Source organism: Lepidochelys kempii, chromosome 6, assembly GCF_965140285.1.
Source record: "Lepidochelys kempii isolate rLepKem1 chromosome 6, rLepKem1.hap1, whole genome shotgun sequence".
NCBI lineage: Eukaryota > Metazoa > Chordata > Testudines > Cheloniidae > Lepidochelys > Lepidochelys kempii.
Window position 1 is genome coordinate 100,252,082 of NC_136385.1, and position 27,323 is coordinate 100,279,404.

The 27,323-nt window shown below is 41.8% G+C and overlaps 1 protein-coding gene across 1 annotated transcript in view; it reads right to left on the reverse strand.

Annotated features, from left to right (window-relative positions):
• Nucleotides 1-2,043: 2,043 nt before the first annotated feature.
• KCNK10 (potassium two pore domain channel subfamily K member 10) overlaps nucleotides 2,044-27,323 on the reverse strand; it is a 93,874-nt gene continuing 68,594 nt past the window's right edge. The window contains exons 5-7 of the mRNA XM_073349364.1: nucleotides 9,531-9,717; nucleotides 6,273-6,415; nucleotides 2,044-3,853 (exon numbers count right to left, since the gene is read on the reverse strand). Of these exons, the coding sequence (XP_073205465.1) occupies nucleotides 3,230-3,853; nucleotides 6,273-6,415; nucleotides 9,531-9,717 (954 nt within the window). The 3' untranslated portion in view covers nucleotides 2,044-3,229. The remainder of the gene's footprint in view (nucleotides 3,854-6,272; nucleotides 6,416-9,530; nucleotides 9,718-27,323) is intronic.

Genomic DNA, 27,323 nt, shown 5'->3' on the forward strand with positions numbered 1-27,323 from the left:
TGGCCAATAAACACTGCCTCCATTCATTTAAAGCGTTTATGCTGAGGTACATTCCAGACTTTCTCCAAACTGTCGGTTTGCCTGAACACATGGAAAAGAGGAGGGCAGTACTCGAAAGAATGGCTGATCTGACATTGACTTTCCCTGACGCTGCACAGTGTAAATGCACTTTGTAGGACTAACTCTTATTTCTTATTTGCAGGGAAGCTATGCAGGAAGCTTTTCTACAGCTCGTACTATGTGGTTTAGGGGAGAGATCAGACTGGGGATGTTACTGTCTTTTTACACTTGCTAAGCAAGATGAATTGCTACATCTGTACTCTATGCTTTCGGAATCCTCCTTCAGTTCCAGCAAAGTGAACAAATGAAGTGCAATATAGACTTTTCAGACAGCACTTCAATTAGACAAGGATCCAGATCTGAACGTCCCTTAACCTTGTCTGGCTGGAATCCAAACCCAGATCTGACTTTTGCAGCTAGTTCCTAACTCCATAAAACCCCAGATCTGAAAAACATAAACATTAGTAGTCCAGATACAGAGTCCTGTGTGATTCAGCTATTTGGGACCTACATAGCTAACACAATATGATACGACTTATTTCAGAATGAGATAACAAGGGATTTGTTTGCAAGTGGCATTGTGAATGTCAGAATCCTGATTATGGCCCACATTCAGTTCAGCTCCCACATGTGTCCACAAGAGTGGGAGGAGGGCAAAAGCATTTGCATTCCTTGGCTAGACCCTGCTCCCTGTAGCGAGGAGGTCTGGGATTTGAGCATGGCCATGGCCCTATCTCCTCAGCACTGATCTGTCAGGGAAGGGAGTGCACACTGCACCCATTCAAAGGGTGGCAAAGATGCTGCTCTGATATGTGCACCATTGGAGCCTCCAGGAGGAATTCCAGCTGAAGCAGCCACAGTGCTTCCTGAGGCCTCCGGCTTCAGAGAAAGGCTACAGAGCAAGGCTCCTCCACACAAGCCAGAATCTAGGCCTGTATCTTAACAGATTCATCGGGGACTAAGCAAAATCCAATTTTTACTTGATCTTATTGGGCTAAACCAGTCTGAAATTACTGCAGTTTCTCAACCAGTGATGTTTCATCCTTAATTCTAGGACAGCTGGTTTTCATAACCAAATTGAGTTAGAACACAATTTTTCAGGTGCTGTGAATCTGTAGGGAAAGGACATACTCAGAGTTCCTTTTGCCTCCTGCAGCAGTGACTTTTAGCTCAGTGTTGCAAATTGTGCACAAATAACTGCATATGCTAATATGCACACTAATCATTTTCATGTGCAATTACCATGTATGTATTCACAGCCATGGTAACTGTGTATGCAAATGACCAGTCAAATGTTTGAGTGTCTATTTGCATGTGATATCTCAGAAAATGCAAACAAAAATTATGTTTGCATTTTTGTGCAGACAGTTATTGGCACGCACTTTTGAAAATCTTTGCCTGCATGACTGGGAAGTGCTTGGTTGTATGAATAGCCAGCAAGACTCAAAATGTGTCTGGAGCCTAACACCACATTTACTTTGGCAGCCTACAAGGAATGCTGTTAGAATTAGAATACTTTGCATGAAGGGCAATTTGAGGATTTTGCGAAGAGGGGGGGTTTGGGAAAGATAAGTTGTGCAATTATGTATGTCTCATTTCCAGCATGCAAAAACCTCTCATTTGTAATGGCAAGCAGTGCCTCACATACACACTGAATGCACCAGGCCTTAGTGTTGTTTGCAATTCCCAAGAATTATTTCACAGTCTTTTCTCTTAATGTTCACTTTGAAGTCTGGGGCCATTTGTGCTTCTCATATTCGCACATCCAGTCACAGCAACAGATACAAAACTCTCACAGTTTGGTTGTGTTTCATTGTTTGTCTCAAAACACACAGAGTTGTGTTCAGAGTCTATTGAGAAAAGTGACTTGAGAAAGTGAATATCGAACAAAGAAAATAAACTGAAAGGGAAAGAACTCAAAATAAATTAATCAAAATACTTATTTTAAAAGTTACAAAGTAAGATGGTGTTAATGGCACTTAAAGCTGTAAGCACTTAAAATATTTCCATCGTATTTTATCATCTTCTGTTTTTTAGTTTTTTGTTGGTTATTTTCTTTTTTCGTTTTGTTTTGTTTGAGTTTTTGTTGTTGTTGTTTTTTTGTTTGTTTTTGGAGGGTATGACCAGCTCCTGTCTAAACCCTAACCCACCAAAAGGGACATACAGCCCTGAGATTCTAAGGTTGCTCTGGTCCTCATTTTAGTATTGTAAATGCTCTTAAGTCTATTCTTTAAAATTCCAATTCAGCTACAGAAAACAGCCAGTTGCTGACATCATGCAAAGACTATAGCTTTCTTTCAGTCTTTGTAGTATTACAGAATTAAAACTGAACTTCCTTCAGTGATATAAAGTGTGAACAAGAAAAATTTTAAAAAATTGGCCCACTATTTGATGCGTCAAGCAAAACATTGTATATATCTCCCCCCCCCTTTTAAACCATGTAGTGTTTGAACTTGCTTTTTATTCATTATTTGCGAGTTTATATCAGATATTTCCTCTGAGGGAAAGGAAATTTTTTTTTCATATTTTTGTATTTTTTTTAAAATGAAAAAAGCAATTACATCCTTCAATATGTTTGCCTTGATTTCACAACCAATGTCCAACTGGCTTCCAAGTCCAGGGACATGCTTTTGGAGTTTAGAAAGATAATGCATCTGATTTTTAAAATGAAAAAAAAAATCTAGCTTGGATCACGTGCCAAAATGTAACCTCAGCCTGATTGAAAGTTGCTAGTTCATCCCAATCATTTCTCCTCTTTCAATCGCCAGTGGGCGGCTCAGTGAAGCCATGATCAATTTAAAAGACACACAGTTCTTTCTTCACCCTCCCACGGGTTCTTCTAACATAGCTGTCCTTTGCAAACATTATGCCATGGTGGTAGCACTCCAGTTGTATTGCCATGGTAAGTTTCTCCCTTTGCATTTTGCCACTGTAATTGTACACAGGCTGAAGTTCTCCATGTGCTGCTTTCTGTTGCCATTCTCCAGTGCTGTGTTTCTGATTCATTTTGGCAGAGCAAGCTTCAGTCATTATGGCACAGTGAAATATTCTTCGATGCTATGTAATTCAGACTGAATAAGGAGTCTGTGTAAGGCACGTGTCTCAATATATATATGTATGTATATAAAAACACTAACATAAGTTAATTAAAGTCAAGCATCTTTTACATTTAATTTCTGTCTTCAAGTAAAGTTTTGTTTTCATGTTCCCTTTCTTTGGTTTCGGTGGGGATGGTTCCATTTTCCAGGTCCAAGTGTTGCTGAATACAATTGGTCAGGATAGCTGTGCTAGAAGAGTTCTCTGAGTTACACATCTTCTCATTCTCCTCTTCCTTCTTCTCTTCATCCAAGGAGAGGTGTCGGAAGGTCTCATAAATTTTCCGCACATCCTCGGGAATGCACTTTTTCAGGTCTTTGTTTTTCCTTTTGGTCAGCTTGGACGAGGAGCCAAATTTGTTGATGATGTTGTCCTCAGATGACCCCTGCCCATGCTTGTTGAGCTGTTCTGTCCCTTTAAGGCGCAGGTTGTTAGGTCTGTTGTTGATGCTTTCCTGAGATGAGGCCTTGAAGCGTCCCGTCTCCAAGGCAGCGAAGACAGAGCGTTTCTCTGGAGAGAGCATATCCAGTGAGTGGGCCCTCTGGTCCAGCCCTAGGCGCCTACGTTCCATGCTCCGAATGGTGGCTGCCCTCTGAAGCTTGTCATGGATCTCCACGCTGAGCCGCCTCCGGGTTTCCCTGAACTCAGCAGTCACGTTAGCTTTCCATTCGGCCGCGTGGGCTTTTATTTCACCAACCTTCCGAAAAACAAACAAACAAAAACATGCTAAGGAAAGAGAGAAATTCTCACTATAGAATAACAACACACATTCTTACTGTATGTCATAGAATTAGAGATTGGTCAGAGCTGAAAAGTCTACATCTGGAGCCAGAGCCTGCTCCAAACTTCCCCAAAAGTTGGCAGTGGTAGCAACAGGCTCAGCTTTAATCATACTATGGGCTAGTCTACACTGGCAACACTAAAGCACTGCCGCATCCACGAGGGCCGTAGCTCCCAGGGCTGGTGCACAGTCTACGCTGGCGCTTTACAGCCCTGAAACTTGCTGCGCTCAGGGGGGTGTTTTTTCACACCCCTGAGCGAGAAAGTTGCAGCGCTGTAAAGTGCCAGTGTAGACAAGCCCTTAGTCTAGACTGGCTAACAACTTGTATCCCACATAGATAAGTTGTTTATCTTCTTTCATTTGGCTACCACCAGTTGACATTTTATGTCCAGCTTGAATGTTAGAAGGATACTCTCACACTCTTACCAATCCTTTCTTCATTAGGGAAACAATAAAGCCACTGATTGGTAATCTCTGTGCACTCATCAGGTAGACAGGCAACTCAAAGAACCATCAGCAACCAAGCATTTTTCCAAATGAGGCTTTGAGGTCTTTAATAACTGAGAAGTAATAAACATAATTATATATATAGACCTATTTCCCAAACTGTGATCACAATTACACCTGTGCAATCCCACTGAAGGTTCTGTATTGAACCCTGCAGTAATTAATTTAGGTAAAATCTATATTCTTATTCAATTATTTTAAATACTGCAAGAGACTTATGGTCCATTTAGTCTGGTATCCTGTCTCAGAAATTACCAAATGCTTCAGTCTTTAATGGGAAGTGTAAAAATCTCCATAATTCACTTGAACTGCCCAAATACTATATACCAAAGTGTTGGAATTTCTTCCAAATGCCAGCAGCTGATCAGTTTGTTTCCCAAAGCATGAGGATGGAAAACACTTGGGAAATTCTCTGTGTGTGCTTCAAGGAGCCATACAGTTCCATTCAAATGTCCCTAAGTGATTTATTGTTATGTTATGTTTCTAGCTACAGGTACATGAATGCAGAATAATGACTTAGGAATAGGGAGCTCACATAGGTACTGTGTTGTACAAATATTTCTTCTGACACAGAAAAAAGAGAGAGAAAAATTAATAGTTGATGTTGCAGCCCATCCAGGCCTTTTCCAAGGTCCCACTTGAAAAGAGTAGAATAGATTTCAGCTGATATCACATCTGATCAGCCCACCAACACAAACCAAATTCTTCCATGATGCATCTCACTTTGGATACATCCTTGGAGATGCACCAGAGACACATTTGGCCTCAGGTAACTCAGCTGACTTCACAAATAACTCTTGATAATGAACAGCAGTTCTAATTTGGCAAACAACTTGTTGGTTATGCATTCTCTAACTAATCTGCCAAAGTAGAATTTGTTGGGGTGTAGAAGGGGTGAAATTAATCACATTATGCTTAACAGCATAATGCTGGAACCAAGGCAGCTACCCTCAATTTCCACCCTGATTATTAGTGAGTCACTAGTATATTGTTTTCCCTTCCCCATGAACTGTGGAAGACAGTGATTTGGTTGAAATTAACCAAGGGCAAGTGGTACTAGGACACCAACTGCTCTTGCCAAAAGTGGCTAAAGTTTCCTCCATTTTTTTAAAGTATCTTTCTGACATTGCTACTTTGTTTTTAGCAGAGATGGGCCTGAACCCAAACCCGGACTCTGAACCACTATCCCTGAATTTGGGAGAAGGACAGTTCAAAATCCACTCCAGATTAAAGTTTGACTCTTGCTTTATAATGTGCTGAACCAAATCCTGGGGTCAAATATAAAAGATATGCTATACCTCAAACAGAAGTTTTGGGCTTAATGTAGGAATTACTGGGTGAAATAGTATGTTGGCCTGTGTTATACAGGAGGCCAGACTAGACAATCATAATGATCACGCCTAAAAAAAAAAATCTATGAATCCCCAGTCCTTTGCCAGTGAGAGGAAATTAAATTCTGGATCCTGATTTTGCGGCCAATTTCTAATTTTGTGGTGGAGGGTCTCTTCTCTTTTCCCATAATGATAGTGCTATAAATTCTAATATCATGCGATCTCTATAGGGCTATAATGCTAACGACATAGAGTCTGATTCAGTCAATTCCTTTTTTTCTCCCTCTCTCATTAAGGGATCAAGAGATCAGAGTCGTTAAGTCACACGCTAGAATACAAAAAAGGAAGAGGCTTGAAAAGAAGCAGCCAACAGGGTAAATAAAAGGGATTATTTTGCATTGGTTCAAATGAGGGACCCTCCCTCCCTGGCTAGCAGTGATCGGGCATTTAAAATTCTCTTATAAAGTGATAAATGATTGATCAACTAGCAGTCATACCTCTTCTTTTGTCTTCTTGGATAGAACTCTTAGCCAGTCTCCAATCATACTCAGGACAGCAGCAAAGTAGGCAAGGCCGACGAGGATCCAAAACCAGACTAAGGGCTTGTACCACTCCCGATAATGGATATCAGTATTTCCCCCTGAAATAAGCATACATGGTTCTGTTCATGTGTAGGAACCATGAGATGGCAAAAATATTTAACACCAGGCCTTCTACAATTCATGGAAACTCATGAAAGTATTTCCTGGTTCTCATTAGCAGCTTCCTTCTGTCCTACAAAATGACTACAGGTTTCTCTGGTCTGAGAAACAGCTGGAATCTCCAAATCCCTTCCTAAACTGAGACCCTTCCTAAAATGGTTTAATATTCTGCTGCTGTGTGGCTGGTCAGAATATTCTGTGAGTTTTTTCTTTACATTGAATAATATTGTGGAGGAAGGTACTGGATCCCCAGTTTTAATGCTTGTTTAAGGGCACAAACAACTTTTCAAAGACTAAGCCTAATACAGGTAGAGAATATCGTTTTCTGATATACCACACACTATATTTAAAACAGTGATAGACTAGTAAAAGCACTCCCTGTAGAATATACATTATGGAAAATATTTTGATCTGAAGCAAATTTCACTAAATTCTACACATGAGCCCAACCTGAAACATCATATTTGAATCCGGAGCTCAACTTCCATAAAGCTGGGGCCTGTTTTGATCTGCAGATTTGACCTGATCCAGTCTAGAAAGAGGGACCCTTCTGACTATTCAGGGCCATCTAGATCCAGAGTTTGGATTTGGGCTCTTCACTTGTTATATTTTCTGTTTTATCTTCAACAGTTTCAATCCAGATAACATCTGATGAAGTGAGCTGTAGCTCACGAAAGCTCATGCTCAAATAAATTGGTTAGTCTCTAAGGTGCCACAAGTACTCCTTTTCTTTTTGCGAATACAGACTAACACGGCTGTTCCTCTGAATCCAGATACAGAATCTAATTTTCCTGTTTTACATTTTGGCCAATAATTAGCATATTTCAATTTATTTAAGGAAGACGCACTCCAGTGTTATACATCTATATGTTTATAGCCATAGACAGAACACAGGATTTTTTCCCCACTAACAACCCATGCTACAATTGAATGTTTTTCCCCTGAGCTTTTACAGGCTGTTTGCAATCTGATACATTCTAATGAGCCCTTACAATGAGTTTTACCCAGCCTGAGCATGAGTGTACTCACAGTGATTGAATACTCCTTTGAAAGCCCAGGCATTCAGGTGCTGGCAGGGACCCAAATATTGTTTTGATTCTAATCTCTCTTCATACACACTCTGAATCACTTTGCCTTTCCAGTCCTCCACCATGTGAACTGTGAACCAGAGGGAGGTGGGGGCTGTCATTGCTATAGTTCAATGAGGCCATTCTGGTCATACATGTCCCAGTGGAAGCTTTCTATCAAGTGGATCGCTGTGGTCTGTCAGACTAAATAGCTGGGCAATGAATGGAGTGGCACACTACTTTTCCCAGCCTATCAGATTTTCCACTATGTTCAGCAACAGCAAACCCTTTTTCCAGTTTACAGAGACACTGGACCAAATTCTCAGATGGCATAAATCAGTGCAGTTCCCTTGTTATTACTTTACCTCATAGGAGTGTATCTTTACCCCATTTTACAGATGAGGAAACTGAGAAAGGGAGCGATTAAAGAGTCTTCCTCACAGTCTCACAGGAAATCTGTGGCAGAACCAAAATAAACCGCAAATCTCCTGCCTCCTGCTCCAGCACTCCTATCATGAGATCATCCTTGAGGCTTTTGGGTTACATTCCATTTGGCTCTAGTAGAACACCAGCCGTGGGCTGCTGAAAAATTATGGATTTTATTCTTCAGGCCATCTTAGCTGTCAGACAATTTTTTTATTTTTTTTTTTTAGATTTAAAGAGCTAATATTTTAGAATTAAATTTCTTTAAAAAAAAACAGTGAGGAAGGGAAAGTTCCACAGACCCAGGAAAAATATTGTGAAACACCCAAATTTCTTATGATACCACAAAAACCCAACCATCAGTGGATTCCTCTATCCATTATTCTTCACATTCAAATAGTTAAAGATGGACCAAAGTCAAAAAATTCAGATCTGGATCTGAATTTTCCCATAGTTCAGGTGTATTCAGATCTGGGGTTTGATTCAGGCCCATCTGCACAGATAACTCATGTCTTCCCTACCAAAATAAGAAAGGGAGGGTGAGGGGACTGTTTATAAAAGAACAACTTTTAGCAAGCAAACTGGTCACCAACTGGTTGAATTTGAATTGTTTTAACTCACTCAGATTTCATTGGTGTAATGGGAAATAACAGGACAATTGCATAGTACATCTCTTTGCAACATAGGGATCCATCCTCATCTCAACACATTTTTAAAGCCAGTAAACATTAATGGGAATGGAATTCACATACTAATGGGAGAACAGATGCCTCTCGGTTTCTAACCACCCTTTCCTCAGCAAAGCTGCTGTGACCACCAATCCCAGGACAGCCCCTTTACTGGTAATTGACAGGGCTGAATATTTATGGTACCTGTTTAGGACTGTACTCATCCCAGAAAGTACACCATATCCACATGACACTCAAATGCACATTCCCTTAGCCCCATTTCACTTCTAATATTAGTTTTCCTTAATGGGATGGCTGCAGTGTCAAAATTTCTGTCAAGATTAGAGAGTAAAATCCTGCAAGCTGCCTCCTAGAAAGCTACAGCTCAAGCAGTGGAAGCTATGCTCCTGTTACAGCAGCTATCAGCTGTACTGGACAGCACAGCTCACAGATGCTCCCACATGGCCATCCAATGGGAAAGTCTCAGCAGTGCATCCCCTTAGCTATTAAGGCCTTTATCAGTGTGATGCAAAAGGCACTAATACAATTCAGATGTCTTGAATTCAGTAGGAAATTAATTTCATTCATGCATAATTCATAGCATGATAAAGGACAGTAAGAGGTTCCAAGAGGAAGATACTCACTTTGCTTACACTGCTCAGAGCTTGTGCTCGTCAGATGGCTAGGCACCTGGATTTTAAATTAGCTTGTACTGCTATGTTGTTATTTGTCAGTTGCACAGTGACACAAATGAAGACATTCAGAATCATTTTCAGTGGAATTCAACGTGTTTTTAAAAGCCTGCTGTGCACCTTAGAAAAAATGTGTCAGAGCCGAGGCACTTCTACCCAGTGCCACTAGACTGAGGGTGACATTTCAATGCTCAGATTACTTACCTGCTACAAAATCCCCAAAGCCAACTGTGGTCAGAGTGATGACCACAAAGTAAATGGACTCCAAAGCTGTCCATCCTTCAATCTGTTTGAAAATGACTGCAGGGATGGTCACAAAGACAATGCACCCTGCCAGGATGAAGAGGATAGTGGAGATCACCCGGATCTTTGTCTGACTCACTTGTTTTTTCTAGAAAAGGGAAACAACAAGAGACAACACATTTTTGATAGATTATGGACGTTTTCCCCCTGTTCTTGATTTTAACATATATTGCAGGAGTGGTCGTGTAAGCAAGCTCCTAAAAACAATCCTTGTTGTGCCTGGTCCCGAAGCACTGTTGCTGCTGCAGGTGCTGGTACTTCTGCCTTTTCTGAGCTATTTTAGGCTGAACCTCTCCACAACATCTACCCTCGGTGCTTGGCTCCAGTGCAATGCTGCTGCCTATTTCCCAGTCAGTGGCATGTGTGCTAACCTACATGAAGCTTGGAGGGCTCCACATCCCAGAGCAAATCAGATTGTGACTTGGAGTAGCTCAGGATCCATTGCAGGTTCAGAAAAATTAATGGGGAGTACATACACACACACACACACAATACCAGTATTGTCAAGCCCAAGCAATCAGAAATCATGAGTCAGGTGTAAAAAAATCATAAAATTGGCTTAAAACAATCACAAAATTTTTAAATAATAATACTCTGAGGGGGGTCTTTTAATTTGATTTCTGAGCCTTTAGGGTGCACTCAGGTCACATTTTCTAGATTTTCACAACAACCACAAGGACTAGAAGCTCACTATTTTTTTTAATGAAGGCTGGAATTCTCATGTAATCCCCTGACTCCAAGAGATGTGGCTCCAAATAAATCACTAGATACATTGTGAGAGCTGGCAACACTGCATGGGCACTGGCGTAAAACTATTCTGTTGAGCCTTGAAGCAGGGAGAGAAAGAACACTCTAGCAGCTGTGAATTAAATACTAATCAGTGATGTAATATTAATTTTTTCAACCCTGGTTGATAAAGTTGAGGTCACTGGGTCAAGAGTCTGATTTCAGTTATCTCAACAGTTAACTCTGTTGACTTCAATGCAATTGTTCCAAATTTACCATGCTATAAATGAACTCAGAATTTGGTACAATAGCCCGAGAAATCTGGGAACTACTGGTCTATTGTAGATTATTTTAAACTCCAACTTAAATTTCATGTGTTTATCCTGGAGAGGGAATGTGGAGGTCAAGTTGTATATTACATGTTTTCAAATTAGTTCTCCAAACTATGTGCCTTAACCCAGAACTGAGATCTCATTTCAAATTAGATCATCTAGAAAGGAAATAAGGTTTCAGAAACTGTCTTTATAATATCCCTAGAGGCTATGGACTGAACTGGACAGTTACCAGTCTAACCAGCCAGGGCACAGCACTATTGCACTTCTCGGAAGGAGTCAGCAAAGTTGGAGCCTGCAAAGTTGAATTGTGAAAGGTTGCCTGAATATAAGACACAGCAGACAACACCCAGGTAGTAGCCTAAATACATTATGTCTCATAAATGCCATTTTAAAATAGATATTATATGCTATTCTTCCCCTCAGTTATTTTTCTGAACACTTGTGTTTATGTTTTGTCTGTTTTCAGAGAGCTAACAGAAAAAGATTACAGTGAACATGACTAATCCAATGCAAAACCTGAAAAAAAATCATTACTCAAGCACCAGGCAGATAAACAGTGCAAGAGTATTCAAACTTACTCTCTATTTTTTTCCTTTGAGGAATTATTTTGCTTTGAGGAGCTTTCTGAAAACATTAAAATCTGACATAACTTCGTCAGGAATTATTTCTCACTGAGATAAACCCAGAATTGCAGGATTCCACTTTGTAGTGTTTTGTATGATGTATAGCTGATATAGCATGGGCTAGAAGGGGAACATCTGAAAGTTAACTGGTGCAATGGATTTGAGCACTAGCCTTTCAACCTGGAAGACTTTGATTCAAACTTGCTCCACGCAAAAGACTTTAAGGTTTATTTTCCAGCTTGGTGACTGCAAGTTGGGCAAGTCACTTAAATGATCTGTGCCTTAGTTTCCCCAGATATAAAAAGGGAATAACAACACTTCCCTCCCTCACACTGAAGGTTCTGAGGCTTGTGCAATGTTTGTAAACTACTTGGAGATCCTTGGCTAAAAAGTGCTTTAGAACAGCTATGTAATATTAGTAAAGTAAACTTAAGTATGGTGCTTCTCTCCCTAGTCTCCATATGTCCACATCAGCATGCATTTCAAAGTGAGTGACAATGCAGTCTCTGCTTATGATAGGACCAAAACTGGAAGATGCGGGGAGTTATAGATCAGTACCAGGAAACACTTGGGACATCTGCTTGTTCAAGCCAGCATTATAAGTCCCTCAATTTCATGGTCAATAAACACACCCAAAGGTTTTTAAGAGAAATGAAAAATGACCATTCGTTCATATAAAGATGATGTGCACCACACAACTGGATGAGAGCCATCCGGCCTGATTCACTACTACCCTGCTCCACCATTTACACCAGGGCAAAGCAAGGGTAAAATGCCACCAGACCGGAATAGTAGTATTGTATACTCACTATGCATTAGCATAAATGTTTATACAAGGACAGTGATGAATCAGGCCCATCATTTTTAGAGCTAGTAAAAATAGCACAAAAGCAAATCCCCTCCCCCCATACCCCCGTTACATTATTTGCTGGACAATAATATGTGGAATACAGTATACAAGTAGACCGGCAGGCTCAATTTTTTTTCAGAGTATGTCTCATGGTGTGACACAGAGCCAGAATGGGTTATGCAACTAGCAAGCTAAATGATGCAAATTCAACCTTTAAAGACATATTAGAAAAGTATATAAATGGTAATTAAGGCCATTCCTTAGAATTAGAAGAAGATAGTGATAGTATTTGTCTGTGTTTACCTTTATCTTGTTAGAGGTTAACAATGTAACCAGACGATTTCTTGTCTGTTAATATATTATATTGATTCAGAGATTAATAGAGATTCTATTGATTCAGAGATTAAGGGGATATTAACATTTAGATGAATGTTGAGTGTAATACCATTGTATATATTTCTCTTTGAAGTTTGTACTAAACTGTCTACGAACTGCTTAATGGATAATTACCTTATGCTGATAAATGCAACTAGTTACCTGTGTATACATAGGAAATAGGAGGCGTTATTTCAAAGCCATAATGCTTCACCCAAGGAATACCTGCTGTCAAAAGGCTATTTATAGCCTGCCAGAGATCTATAAAAGAACTCCAGGGCCCTGATCCTGTTATCTCAGATCTGCTTAAGCTTGGTCAGGGAAAGCTTGAGTCGCAAGACTGAGGTCTCCAGCTCCAGTCTGGATTACCCTGCTAACTCTCATGAAATAATTTGAACAAACTCTGTATATGGACTGCCTATTTGGTGAACTGATTCTGGAAAGAACTTTTTGCAGTTCAGCAGCTCACCATCTCTACTATGAAACTGACCTAAGAACTTTACTCATACTTGTATGTATAATGACCTATTAACCACAATACTCTCTCTCTTTTCTTTTTAATAATTTTTTAGTTTAGTTAATAGAATTGGTTGTAAGCATGCGTGTATTTGGGTGAGATCTGAAATATTCATTGACCTGGCAGGTAATGTGTCTGATCCCTTGGGATTGGTAGAACGTTATGATGAACAAGATTTTCAGTAATCCTCATATTTGCCCAAGGCTGGATTGCTTTAAGGGAGCTGTGCTTTTGGCTTGTGGGTAACCAGTAAGCTGTTTTGTGGCTGGCATGGTGAATCTAATTATTAGAATAACCACCAGTTTGGAGGATTGTCTGCCCCATTCTTTGCAGTTTGCCCTGATTGAGCAATCTCAATGTGGCGCCCCGCCAGGCACCAACAGTCACACATGGATACCTCCCTACTTATTCACAGTCGTGTAGACCCATGTCCTGTCCCTTTGGCAACTGCATGGGTAACCTCTTTTTCCATTCATGATTGCACAGCACCCCTTTGACAACTTCAGCAACAGTTTACACTGGAAAGAACTGAATATATTTTTCCTGTCTTTTAATGCAGTGTAGCAAATGAAAGCAACAAGGGAGAGCCAGCACCATGTGACCACCCAGCTCGCTCTGGGCCACCAGAAAATGCTCAGCAGACCAAATCTTGAAAACCACCAAAATAGACCAGAACTTGATCCTTCAGTCTGACTGTCACTGGCTGGCTGGCCGGGCTCAGCCTTGCCCCCAGCTAATGGTAATACAGCAGCTTACTGATAATTAGTTCCCGCCCCCTACAGGAAGTCAGGAAGGACAACTTAAACAAAGCTGGGAATTCACTCTGAGGGGAGAGACTGCAGAGGAGGGTCCAGCAGTTTGGGGCTGGCTGTGGCCAGACAGCTGAGCCATCAGAGTAGAGATAATTCCTATGGTGAGCCCCTGGAACACGGGGCAGGCATCCAGGAAGACAGTCCTGAGGCTGGCATTCTGGAAGGGGAACAGCAAATAGAAGAGACCCAGAGGGAGCAGGGCAGGCTCCGATGGGTGATGCCTGAGATATGGATCCTCCTGCTCCTTGTAGGCAGTCCCTGCCAGAATCCCAGGGGAAGGGAGGCAGTAAGGGAATCCTGCTGGGGAGAACTAACATAGGAGAAGCTCTGCATGGGTCCAGAAAGAAGAGGACTTCAGGGGAGCCTGAGAGAGGCAGGAGGATTATTAGTCTGAGCATTTGTCATGGACTTTCAGTTTAACCTTTTGTTACCCCAGAAGGCATTTGAACTTGTATGTGACTTAGCTTGGATTTCTGCAATGCTGCCTCCAGGCATGAGGGGGCACTATTCATGGTGAATGTACACATTGCATAGGATTGGGTACTTGAGGTGGGGCTTCGGCCCACTGAAGGAAAAAGCCACCACATTAGTGCTGTAAAACCATGCAACCAAGAGGAATCTGAAATAAAGAGGGAAGAGACAGGGGTCATCTCCCCGCCCAGAGGCCTGGGAACAGCAATACAAAGCCATTACTAGAGTCAGGCTAAACAGAAATTCAGTCTAAAGAAAAGATGATCCCACAAGGGGAGGGGCATAAAGGTGCTTCTTCAACTGATAACATCACACACACATGTGGCCACAGGAGGATCAGAAACGGGCTCTCATTGTTCCTTTACTGAAGACTGTGGGGAAAAAAGATTGTTGCAGTCAGCTGTAATTTGACACGCTAACAAGGCGCTAGTCTGGATGAAGGAGTCCCATAACTCTGAAGGGTATGTGTGTGGGTGTATTCTGGGCAGCTACTCTAGAAGAGACCGCGAGACAGCTTTATACTGGCTTACCAACCATGAAAGCCCGGTGCTATTGATGACCTCTGATTATTGCCAGACCGCTTGACTTCTAAGGGAGTACAGGTTGTTCTGAACTATGACATGCCAAAGACTATCAGGGATTTGGCTCACCACTTGAGCTACACAGGACTCTGGGGAACACCACTCTTGGGCTCTTTGTACTTCAATGACAAGAATACAAAGATTACCAGGGGTCTTGTAGACTTCCTTGTGGCAGCAAGGCAGGAAGTACCCCCTTGGCTGCAGGACATGATCAAGAGTTAGTTTTTGTTGAGCCTGCCTTTGAGTACACGTCAGCTCAGGAGGAGAAAGACAGGTCATGGTGGCTGGCCCTCTGAGCTGTCAGGCACCCCACCTCCCTGTGACAGGCTCTGCTGAGGAGAATAAGCCACCCCAGATCCACCTGTGGATGGCTAACTGGGTGGTAGTTATTAGTTAAGGAACATATGGGCCTAATAAAGAGTTACAAGTGCTCAGGCAGGAGCCAGAAAAGAGAGAGGAAGCTCCTGGGGAGTGAGCACCTCAGGAGAGCTGGGTAGGAAGCTACTCCTGCTGGAGTCTCTCTGGTAAGCAAAGGCTCTCAGGGTGAGGAACAGCCCCCAGAACACAGAGAGGAAAAAACTCCAGAGGAGACAAAGTACAAAGTTCTCCAGGCAGGGAGGCCTAGGAGATACCCTGAGTCAGCAGGGGAGAGACTGCCGAGCTCCAGGCAGTGGAGAAGCCTGGGGACCTGTGGCAGAAGGAGAAAGCTTGTTTAAATAGATTAGACCCCTGAAGGTGCATAGTTACTGTATGTAAGTCTCATTGAACTTACTGAGAGCCCAGCTGGGGAAACTGAGGCAGAGACAGAGCTGCAGTTCCATATCAATCCAACAAGAGGCACTCCAGTGTTGAGTGCCGGTTATTACACTGCCATTAAGAGAACTATGAGCATTATATTTTATATAGGAATTAGTTATAGGGCTGAACCAAACTTCTTTGAACTTTGTGGGTATTTAGAAATCAGAATATGGATTTGTATTTTGCAAATGGCCACCATCTTTATAATGCACCAATGATGTAACACTCCCAAATGCTGGAGTTTGCAAAATGTGGATCTAGATTGAAATTTTTCATCTTCAGCCCATCTCTACCAATAATTATATGCGTGATTTATTTTGTTCCTTGCTTGGTGTGGCAATTGTTTTGACCCTCTAAAGAAACTCGTAACAGAATAAGCATTAACAGTCAATGAAAAATTATGGTATCAAATTCACTGAGCATTTGGAATGCTACAAAAGTGCAGTAACTCAAAATGACTGATAATTTGCATTCTTCTCACGAGTAACCTTCTTGGCATTGTCATTTTCCTACAAGGAACTCCACTGCGGTCTGTGCTGTTCTGATTCTTGGGGCTAATGGACCACAGCTTTTACATCAAGCTACAGTTAGGTGAGTCACAGTCTAAACCACTACAGCATTGTACATCATGTTGGATTATTGCTAAAAAAAACAAGACAAATACACATTAGTGATGGAAAAGCCTCATAAGGTTCAGACTTCAGGTTAGGGTCGTACAAATACCCAAAAGTTCAGATTTTTTTTTTTAACTTACAGAATCTGCAAAATTGAGTGGGAAATCTCACAAGAAGAGAGATCCACTGAAGTTCTACAGAAACTCCTGCTTACACTCGGGGGAGAGCTGTGCAAAGACCTGATTTTTTCTGTTTGCTGGCTAAACCGAAAAAAAAATGTTACAGATTGAATTGATACAAACATTTGTTTCAGGTCAAACGAAACATTTTGTTTCAATTTTGGGCATGTCTCACCACTTTTTTATTAAAAGTCAAGAAAATTTGGAAAGGCTATGCAAAAAAACTGTGAAGGGGTGGTGCCGCCCCCATCCTCTAGCTAAAAGAACTCACCTTTCATGTGTGAGATCTGGATTTCAGCCCCCACTTTGCCAGATTTGGTGTATGGATCTGAACTTGCATTTCCTGAGTGTAGGTGCGTGCCCTAACCACAGGGCTATAGACCATTGCGGGGCGGTGGGAGAGCCTCCATCTCTCCAGTTGACATTCCACTCTGTGCGTTTAAGTATTCATTGGGCCAGAGAGAGACTGACACACTCAAGAATGCCATATAGCCCAGTGGTTAGGTCCCTCACCTACAACAGAGGAGACAAACACATTCAAGTTCCTATCCTAACTCAGACAGCATGGGTAGCTGAACCTGGGTGTGTCCTCCAATCACTGGGCTATTATGTAAGGGGAGCACCACCCCCTCTTCAGTTTTGTGAGTGGTACCTAAGTTCTCTTTTAAATCTAGACACCCCAAAAAAAATATTGACTGAAACTATTTGGCAAATTCATGAATAGTTTGTGGACCCAAAACTTCAAATTTTTTTGGCAAATAAATGTTTTGTCCTAAAAAAATTCACTCAGCTCTACACAGCATAGAAGTTCCCTGGGAACAATTGTTTTCATGCTCTTCAACACTTCTGCATCCAGTCCCAACCAGCACCAGGAGGTGTGAGAAGGTGCAAAACAGTGACATCTAATTTCAATTTAGGTTTGTTGCAACTTTTGAGTGAAAGGTCAGGTAGGTTCTTAATTTATAAGAACTATGTACCAGACTAGCAATGGTTTCCTGAAACACCTGGTCCTGTTAACAGGTATTGAACCTGCTGGGTAAAGGTTAAGCAGCTCCTACTGACTCACTAACGCGGCTGGCTTATTACCTTAGTGTGGCATAGTGGTGCGAGAACTTAAACTTCAATTCAGGAGGCCTGGTTTCTAGTCTTGGCTCTATCTCTGGCCTGCAGAGTGACCATGGACATGTCTCTTCGAGCAGGGGGTTGGACTAGATGACCTTCTGGGGTCCCTTCCAACCCTGATATTCTATGATTCTATGATTCTTCATTTCTCTGTGCTTCAGCCTCCCCATCTTCAAAAGGGGGGTCGTGAAGAAAAGTGCTGTAAGAGCTAGGTATAACATGAGGGGAGTGGCTCTCTCAAAAACTGATCTAGGGTAGGGGCTGAGCAGTCCTGTGGGGAGAAACCCTCCCTTGGGGAGAAGGCTTGTGTTAAACATTATATTGTGTAGTTAATAAAGCCAGAAGAGAGTGAGGGCTTTTTTACTATTCCCAGTGTTTGGGCCTTGTTACAGAAGGCTAGGAAAGGTATCTGTTCAAGAATGGGTTACCAAGCATTCAAACATACACAGTTGTTTTTATGCCTGTTACTTTGCGTGTGACATACTGTAGTGTAGCAACTTGTGAAACATGGAATGCAGCTTAATGCAACTCAACTGCATACTGTGTAAACAGTTGTTCTGGCTCTTGGAATAGCTTCCCATCATGGGTGGAAACACCAACAAAAGACTGTAGTGACCATTCGAACCACTGCACACATTTCTTGAACCCTCAGAATAGGATGGGGAGACGGAGACACCAATGTGGCAGAATCACGAGAATTAAAGAAGTAACATCACATGCATGACGTCACTGAACGCAGTGAAAGCAAGAACAGTAAGTGCTTAATGAAAGCCTGCACCAAAAAAAGAGTATTCATTTACAGACCAATGATGGGAATTACATCACACACTGAGGGTGTCTGCTAATCACCACAGGATCAAGAAGGCATTTCGCCCAGTCCCTCCTCATGCACAGCATTGCACAAGTGCCCAGATGCATTATAGGAATTTTTCCCCAGGAAACATCAGGTATTGCAGGGTAACAGATCTGACAGACCAATAATGATCTGATGACAAATCCTAGGTTCCTGTAATATGTGAACTGATACCCCTATGCAAGCTGCTCTCAAGGTCTTCAATGGTTTTCTTAACTGAAATGATGTGCACAAAGGATTCTAACAAGTAGAAGAACTTTTCCCCATAAACAGTGTTTGCAAGCTAGACCCTAACAGCAGGAGGCACATAGTTTTATTTCCCAGCATGGTATTTCATTTCCCAGCACGGTGTGGTAGTGAAACTATCAGAGGAGTCCAACTACAAAAGGAGATCCCTTTACTTTCAGTTTTAAATAAACTGAGAGCACTTTCAAGAGGAATAATATTTTCTTTGTTGCTTTCCCAATAAATCCTCCAAACTTTGAGGAAGCAGGTTAAGTGTTTGTGAGACACTCAAATAATAAATTAGTGTCTGATAATGAGAAAGATTGCAACTTGAATTCAAAACAAACTAATCTGAGAGAGATTGAAGGAAGAAAATGATGAGAGAGGACAGGAGATATTTCTAGGATGCAAGTTCTTAAAGGATTCTCTTGCTGGGATCACATTACATCGATACCTGCACTGGCTTCTGCATCAATTTCTATGAGCAAATAAAAATATTGATTTTTACTTTAAATGGGTTGAGTGCTGGTTATGTTAGAGATCACCTTTCTCCCCATGTGATATCACTGCAGTTGAGACACCCAAATTAACAACCTACTGCTACCCTCGTATAATCTCAAGAAGGCTGGAGACAGGGCATTCTCACTAAGGGGACTTCACTCCTTATGTACCATCTCCACCAGCCTTTGCAGCATTGCCCTTCTCTGTATTTCTCTCTTGATTTTCAATGGCCTTAAAGTTGAGAGGAAAGGGAATATGTAAAAAATGGCATGTTCTCATTCAACTGATCAGAGCCTGCCGATATATTCGGCGTCTTGTCTGCCCACTTCAGGGACTGAAATATCTTTTTACTAGTTTTTCCTCCTAGGTCCTAGAGAGCAACTATTACTACAACATTATTTTTGATGATGAAAGGACCCAAGTGGGTTTTCAGTCTCCAGGCTGAGGTTGCAAGGCTGGCACTTAGAAGGAACTCATTTTCCTTTGCAAACTGAACAGATATGATCCAGAAATCACCAAGAGACAATCAACAGAGGACCAAATGGTACCATTTTTACAGTCACTTTTTAGAGAAGATGACACTTTAAAGTATACGGAATGATACCACTATTCCAAGACTTTGTAATGCAGTCTCTAGTTTTACATAAATCTGAGTTCATACAATGTAACTACTACCACATACCAATCTTAGATTGGCGGTTTCTTTTCCAATTTCCAGGTAGATGTTCTGCAAATTTTTAACTATGCTGTTTATCTTCCTTCCCTAGGTGTGTGATTTCACATTGATTTGTCCTGAATAGCATGTTACTGCAAGCAGCTTACTATCCTGCTGTCTCCAGGGTACTTTGGAATTAGGATCATTCCCCCTGTGAATATATTCATCCTTCTGGACAGCTCCCTTTGTCCACTTTACCCACTTCATGTCCTTTTCAGGCTGCCTCCCATTTCCTTGGGACAGCCTCCCTCTCCCTGCTCCAATGCAAATTTAAGTATTTCAGACAAAGTGGAACATTTTCAACAGGAGAGACAGAGAATACCCTGTAGCCCTGTAGTTAGGGCATTCACCTGGGAAGTGAGGGTGACTTCTGGGTTCAAGTCACTGCTCTAAATCAAGCAGAGTGGGAATCTGAAGCTGGGTGTCCTACACCCTGGGTGAGCACTCTAACCACTGGCCTTTAGGCTGTGCGGGGTTTGGGGTGTCCTCCTTTTTTGTGAGAAAAGACTGATCTGCATTAGGTATCGAACACCAGGAGAGGGTTCACAGCTGTGAATTCCGAGTGCAAGGAGGCACATCCTTTCGCCAAGAGTTAGGTGCCTAGCTCCCTGCAAGGAATTTCCTGTTTGGCATTTCCTATTGTCTAATTTAGGCAGTTCCTTGCTCAGCATGCTGGCTTTTGTGAATGCCATTCTTAGGAGCCTAACCCTCTCTGCGCATTACACAGGGAGCTTGAGCACTTAACTTGGGGCTGTAGATTCCACTAGTTGGCAAGATGTCTAAGTACATTTGTGGATCTAACCCTTAACCTCAGGGGCCCACAGCCACAAAGGGGTCTTAGGCATTGCAACACTCAGTAGGGCTTAAATGACACTTACACAATGCCACTGCATTCAATGAGTTCGCACATTGGGAATGATAGGAACTTAATAAACAATTCTCCTAATGATGCACAAGCAGGGGTAGCATCCAGCTCATGCTTTCTCAGCTGTGTTAGTGCAGCAGGGAGAACAGGAGTAAAAAGCCATAGAAATTCATATTTGTTACTCAAGTCAGCAGATATTCTGAACACACTGTGGTGGGTAGATCTGAGTAAGAAGGTGCCGTTTCTTCACAGCTACTTTTTCCAGTAAACCTGCACTTTAATCCTTCAGTTGTTTGATTATGTCAGTCCGAAACAGCGTGTGCAATCAGCACCTTCTCCGACACAGTGCTGGTAAACTGCCATACAGGCCTAGTGCATTATCTGAGGAATAATAATGGCCCCCAATCTCTGTTCTAGCTGAGCTGAGTGTGGCACAGGAACAGTGAGCGGTCAGGGCAAAGGTGCCTTTATTTCACCTTTGCACTGTCCAGAATCTGGGGCAGGCAAGGGGCTGGTTCATGGCACAAACTTAAGCAACCTCAAGGCTGACGCAACAGCTGGAATGCATTACTCATGCCTTCTCCTTCTGGAATACCCCTCCTTCTGCCAGCCAGCCCCCTGCACGTCCCCTAAACATGGCACTGTGAGGTGTGGCGTAGGGCTGCCCTACCACAGAATACCCTTTACACCAGAGTATCCCCAGCAGGAAGATCCTCTGCCTTTTCAGCCTTGAAATGCTAGGAGAGACAGCATGCAGATGTCAGAACAGAGACCATAATATTATTCTCCCACTTTTGGTATCACCAGTTTTGATTAGAGTGGTTTCTAAGCCTTCATCTAGATCCCAGATTAAATTTAGAGAAGGTACATTCTGATATCGTAAAGAAAATGAATAGGTTATAGAACAATTTGTATAGCTATGGGTGGTTGTGCTGGTTCTAATGTAGAAATGCATTGCAACAAGCTGAGCCAACCCAGAGAGATCCGGACAGCACTGCCACATCAATGAAAGATCCCTTTTTTGCCACTGCATGAACATGGCCATTTCCAAAATCTTAGCAAGAAACAGAATATTGCACATGGCTCTGGAAATTTCTCCTGTGTAAGGGCTGGAAAAGTTCTACCTCTTTTTTGTTAGCTGTAATAGGGCTTTTACTACCAGCTGAAACAAGTCATTCAGGTTTCTTCAGATTGTATTTTCAGGAGCTTTTGTTTTGCTGCACAATTCCCTAGTGACAGCCAACAAAGCAGTGAAAACAGCAGCAGACCTAAGCTCTGACAGGACAGCTGAGACTTGGTTGGACTAGATTTCCAAAGGTTAAACAGCAATCTTTGGACCTCAAAAAGAAGTTGTGCTCTAGTCTAGACTTCTTGATATAGATTGTGTTTGTGCAGAAACTGGTGGGGCTGCTGTATATTTTCCTCTTCACTTTTCTTTGACCTGCACTCTTTGATTCTTTAGCTGGTTACATTGGAATCAGTGTCCAACATTCTCCAGTATCCTCTGGGAATTTGATGCTGAAATCTTTGGCATTTATATCTGTATTTGCTGTGGATTTCTCCTACTTTTCAATACTAAAAAAATTCCATTGTTGCATTCTTACTATGGATGTACTAGAGATGGATCCACACCACAACGTTCAAATCTGAATCCAGTTCCAAACTTTTCAAAGTTCTTGATTCTCAGATTTATGGTTTGGTTTGTGCAAAACACTAGTTGTTATTGATAAGATGTCAAATGACTGCTCTCCAAGGTCCTACTCATGTTACAGGCTCCACTCTTAAAGTGGTTTTTATTTGGTGTGTGGGTGGAGTATGTGGAGAGTGTATACAGAAATTATTTAGCATTGGTTAAAGATTTTGAGTTGACAACCATGGAGACTGAAGTTCCTATCCACAGAACAGACACACCACAGGCAGCATCACATCGTGTTTCCCATCTATAGTCATGCCAAAATACTTCTACCTAACTTTAGAGAATCATCTCTCGAGTGCAACTTCAGTTTATGGCACTGCTGCGAAGGCTGCCAATCAGGGGTTGTGGTGGGTGTTTTTGCAGTGTGATACCTCGCTAGTAGGATGGTTCTGTGCCTTAATTTAGGGGGCAGCAGGTTATTGTATTTTCACTGATCACTTTTCTTTTTCTGTTACATTTGCATCCTCTCTTGTTTTACCTCCTTCGTGGGTGGTTTCTGATCATGTGCCCCAACCTGACAGCCTAAATTATCTTGACACAGAACAAGATTTTCCCCAGGATATAAATGATGTTTTCAAATGTAACAGTGATCTGGATATACATCGTGGAACATAGCTATGGCATTTCAGCACCATACTGTTTGAAATTCAAACACGTTGCCACGGTAATATGACCAAACGGAGGGCAATAAAAAAGGAAGAATGATCATTGGTATGGCTCTGGAGACAGTTAAACTTTCAGTCTCTGATGACCATTTGGAAAGTTCATGTGAGTTCTTTCCCACTACCCTGGAGTTTCCATTCCAGCACCTCCTTTTTCAAACTTCACAAAGAATAGCAAAGAAACCCCAGCAGTTCTGTAAACTGTTAATCATGCTTCCAAATCCTGTTTGTCTCCTACTTCCACAGCAGGGATAATTGCTTTGAGCTCCTTTTCAGTGCAGTCTGCTGAGATTTAAAGCTTTGTGATTAACAGTTACATTTATCAGGGAGTCATGCAGGTAAAGGCCCATGTGTTAGTCTGAACAATTACTTACCCCCAGAACAAGGGGTCTCAATGATTTCAGGCCTCTGTATTCATTTGCCAAACCTGAGACATGGTACCAGGCAGCAGCCTCTTCACCCCAGATCCCCTGAGGCTGATAATCGTAGAATCATAGAACTGGAAGGGACTTTGAGAGGTCATCTAGTCGAGTCCCCTGTACTCAAGGCAGGACTAAGTATTATCTAGGACATCCCTGACAGGTGTTTGTCCAACCTGCTCTTAAAAATCTCCAATGACGGAGATTCCACAACCTCCCTAAGCAATTTATTCCAGTGCTTAACCACTCTGACAGTTAGGAAGCTTTTCCTAATGTCCAACCTAAACCGCCCGTGCTGCGATTTAAGCCCATTGCTTCTTGTTCTATCCTCAGAGGTTAAGAAGAACAATTTTTCTCCCTCCTCCTTGTAACAACCTTTTATGTACTTGAAAACAGTTATCATGTCCCCTCTCAGTCTTCTCTTCTCCAGACTAAACAAACCCAATTTTTTCAATCTTCCCTCATAGGTCATGTTTTCTAGATCTTTAATCATTTTTGTTGCTCCTTTCTGGACTTTCTCCAGTTTGTCCACATCTTCTTCTTGTCCTTCTTCCTCTGGAGTCAGTGACCATTTCGTTCCCTTTTTTAATGGGAGCTTCATGTTCAGGCTCTGTCTGGACCTGTGATTTATCACCACTGCTGATTCCTATTCATTTGTGCATGGCAAATCCAGGGTGTCGCGTAGGTTGCTGAGCACTCCAGTCTTGTACACTCTAGGATTTGAATCATGCCATGTATCACTCTGGGTTGAAACTGGAGGTGAACAGCACTGGGCCTCAGCATTTAGGCAGGGATCTACATTCATGAAAAGAGGCATGTAGTGGGAATACCAGGTGAGAAGAGGACAGAGTCATATACCTACGGCTAAAGCTTGATGTGCCTGAGCCGATAAAAGTGTCAGCGGAAGAAACCCACTGCCTGAGAATTTCATTCCCTAGCCGCTATTGCTTCTCTGGCCTTCAAACCTCATTTTAGAGCATTGCACTGGGGGGCAGGAGAGGGGAAGGGGTAAGATCAGCTACACCTGTTTGTAAAACATTCCTTCCTAGAACCTGTTAAATGCAGAGAAACTTATTCTACACTTGAATCCAAATTCCTGTCTATGGGATCCTTGATTTAGCTGGCGTCTTTGTAACCAACCGGCGCTTGGTAAACTCGTTGCTAATTATTTATTTATTTCTGAGTACACATCCAAAAGGTACTTAGATATTACAGTGTCAGGCATTCTATGAAAAGCTAAAATAAATTAGGGAAAGACCTAAGGGTAACAGGAGTATGGGGAATATTTATTACAAGGGATTTTTAGGCTTGGACTGCTACAGTATATTCACAAGCAGGAGGCAATGCAATGCGGACAGCTTCCCAAATGAGAAAAATATTTATTATAGTTTACTGTAATCCAGGGGAGAATAGGACCTGTGATAAACGAAAACCTTTTGTATTAATCATGGATTCCTCATTCATATTTGCGGGGATTCTATTTTTAAGAGTCATAAAATACCAGAGGCATAGAAGTTAAATGATGACAATGTGACTCTGGTGAGGAGAGTTATTGGAGATATGCACCTTTAGTAATTTTATGTTCTGAAGAAAAAATTCAACAAAATAAAGATGAGAAGGGCGTCCTACAGGCTGGAGAAGCAAAGAACATAATTCACTCTGATATCCATGCTAGATAATGCTTTGCAGTTCCCAATCACCTTGTTCAATGCTTATATTTTATGGGGATAGGTGGTATAGGAATACCATAGAGCATTAGGTAGGCAAGTAGAATTCAGTGAATACTGAGGGTCGGTTATTGATCTGGCTCTAATATTTAACACCATTGTAAAGTCACTATATAGTGTTGAAACTTGGAGTTTAGCTAATAAGGTCTTAATAAATTTCCAAGTATCCATAAATAGCTACCTTTGACAAATCCTGAGTATCATATAGCCTGAAAAAAATCCTGAATGAAGAATTCTGGAGGAAGACAAACAGAAACCGACAGGACAGGAAATTAAAATGGAGATGGCTCGGACATACATGGAGGAAAGACCCAAATAGCATAACAAGAAAGTTGTTGAACTAGAATCCCCAGGGCAAGAGGCGACAAGGTAGACCCAGGATAACATGGAAACATTTAATAGAAGCAGAATTGAAAGCTACCAAAATGACATGGGAAGAAGTTCAGACTGCAACGGAGACCAGCAAAGATGGAAGGCAGTGGTGATCAACCTCTCTTCCACATGGCATAGAGAGGTATAAGACAAAGGGAGATTAGACTCAGAATTCCCTCTAGCACAGGTGGGAAACTATGATGTCTTGTGCAACAAGAATTTTCCTTTTCTTTTTACACTTTTTTCCCAGTACAGGAAAGGAATGATGTGCTTCCAAAAGTGAAACAATAACTGTGGTGCTTCTCTCTGCTTGATGCTGACAAGAGCTCTGCAGAACAGACATTCTCTCCCTTCTGAGTCCCACTGTGTTCTCTTTCTACCAGCTATTGGACTGACCTTTCCACTACCACCAAGCTCACCACCTCCTGGGCTCTCCGTAGAGATAGAGATGGATTCTCTTCAAGGGCTGTCTTTGACGTTGCCACAGGTTACTGCTGCCTTTCTGGTGCCCCAGTGGCTCACCAGATATTGTTGATAAAGACAGCAGTGTCAAAGAATCTTTAGGAGCTGGTATGATCTGTGTTTAACCATTGGTATTAATATTAATCCTTGATATACATTTCAATTTACAACTGTTCACTGACCTATTGGATTAAATAATGATGCCAAAGATTAACTGGAAGAGGAAAACTTTCTAATAGTGTGGACCACAGACAGCTGCATCAAGCAGTAGACAATAAACTCACTAGCTTCAAGTAAGCAACTGATGTGCTTGGCTAAAGACAAAGCTGTGAAGGACACATCATGCTAAAGTTAATTTCTCCAAAAACAAATAAGCTTTAAACCCCATCTACCTCATTCAATAGTAAATTTGTGAAGATTAAATTCCAGAATCAGCACCCAGGAGTCACTGGGTTTGGGATCCAAACATATCAACATGACTTTACAACTATTAATTAATTTTCTTGATAACTAGGTAGATAAGGTGCATTTTATTATCCCCACTTCACAAATGGAGGAAAGTGAGGCAAAAAGGTTAAGTGACTTGTCCAAGGGCATGTCATGAGTCAGTGGCAGAACCAGAAATAGAATCCAGGAGCCACATTCAGCCCTAGTGTAAGTGGATGCAATATCACTGAATGCAGTGAAGTTGCACCATCTTACACAAGCGGATTAATTGGCTCACAGGAATCCAGGTTGCCAGTGTCCTGCCCTAACCACCATTTCACAAGGAGCAACAAAGGACGTAATGTTCAAAAGCAGGAATAAAACCTGTATCTATCCTTCCACCACCATCATTAAAACACCAACATGGAACATAGCACCTGACACAGCCTGGAAGGTATTTCAGCCAGAGAGCATCAACCGAATGTCCCTGCCTGCCATCTACTCTGGATTCTCCATTAGAAAAGCCAGCTGTCCCACTCCTGCCATAGCTGGACAAAGGGTAACATTGAAACTTCTTTAATGTGTCCAGGTGACCATGGCTTTGTAGTGAGCTTGCCACCAGAAAAGCAATTAGAAAAGCTGTAATGAGATTGTTGTGAAAGTTTTGTTAGTAAGGGCGCACCAGGGAGCCAGGTGTGGGATGAGATAAAGAAGAGTGAAGGATGTATAAAGTCCATGGTGATTAATTATTTCCTATATAATGGATAA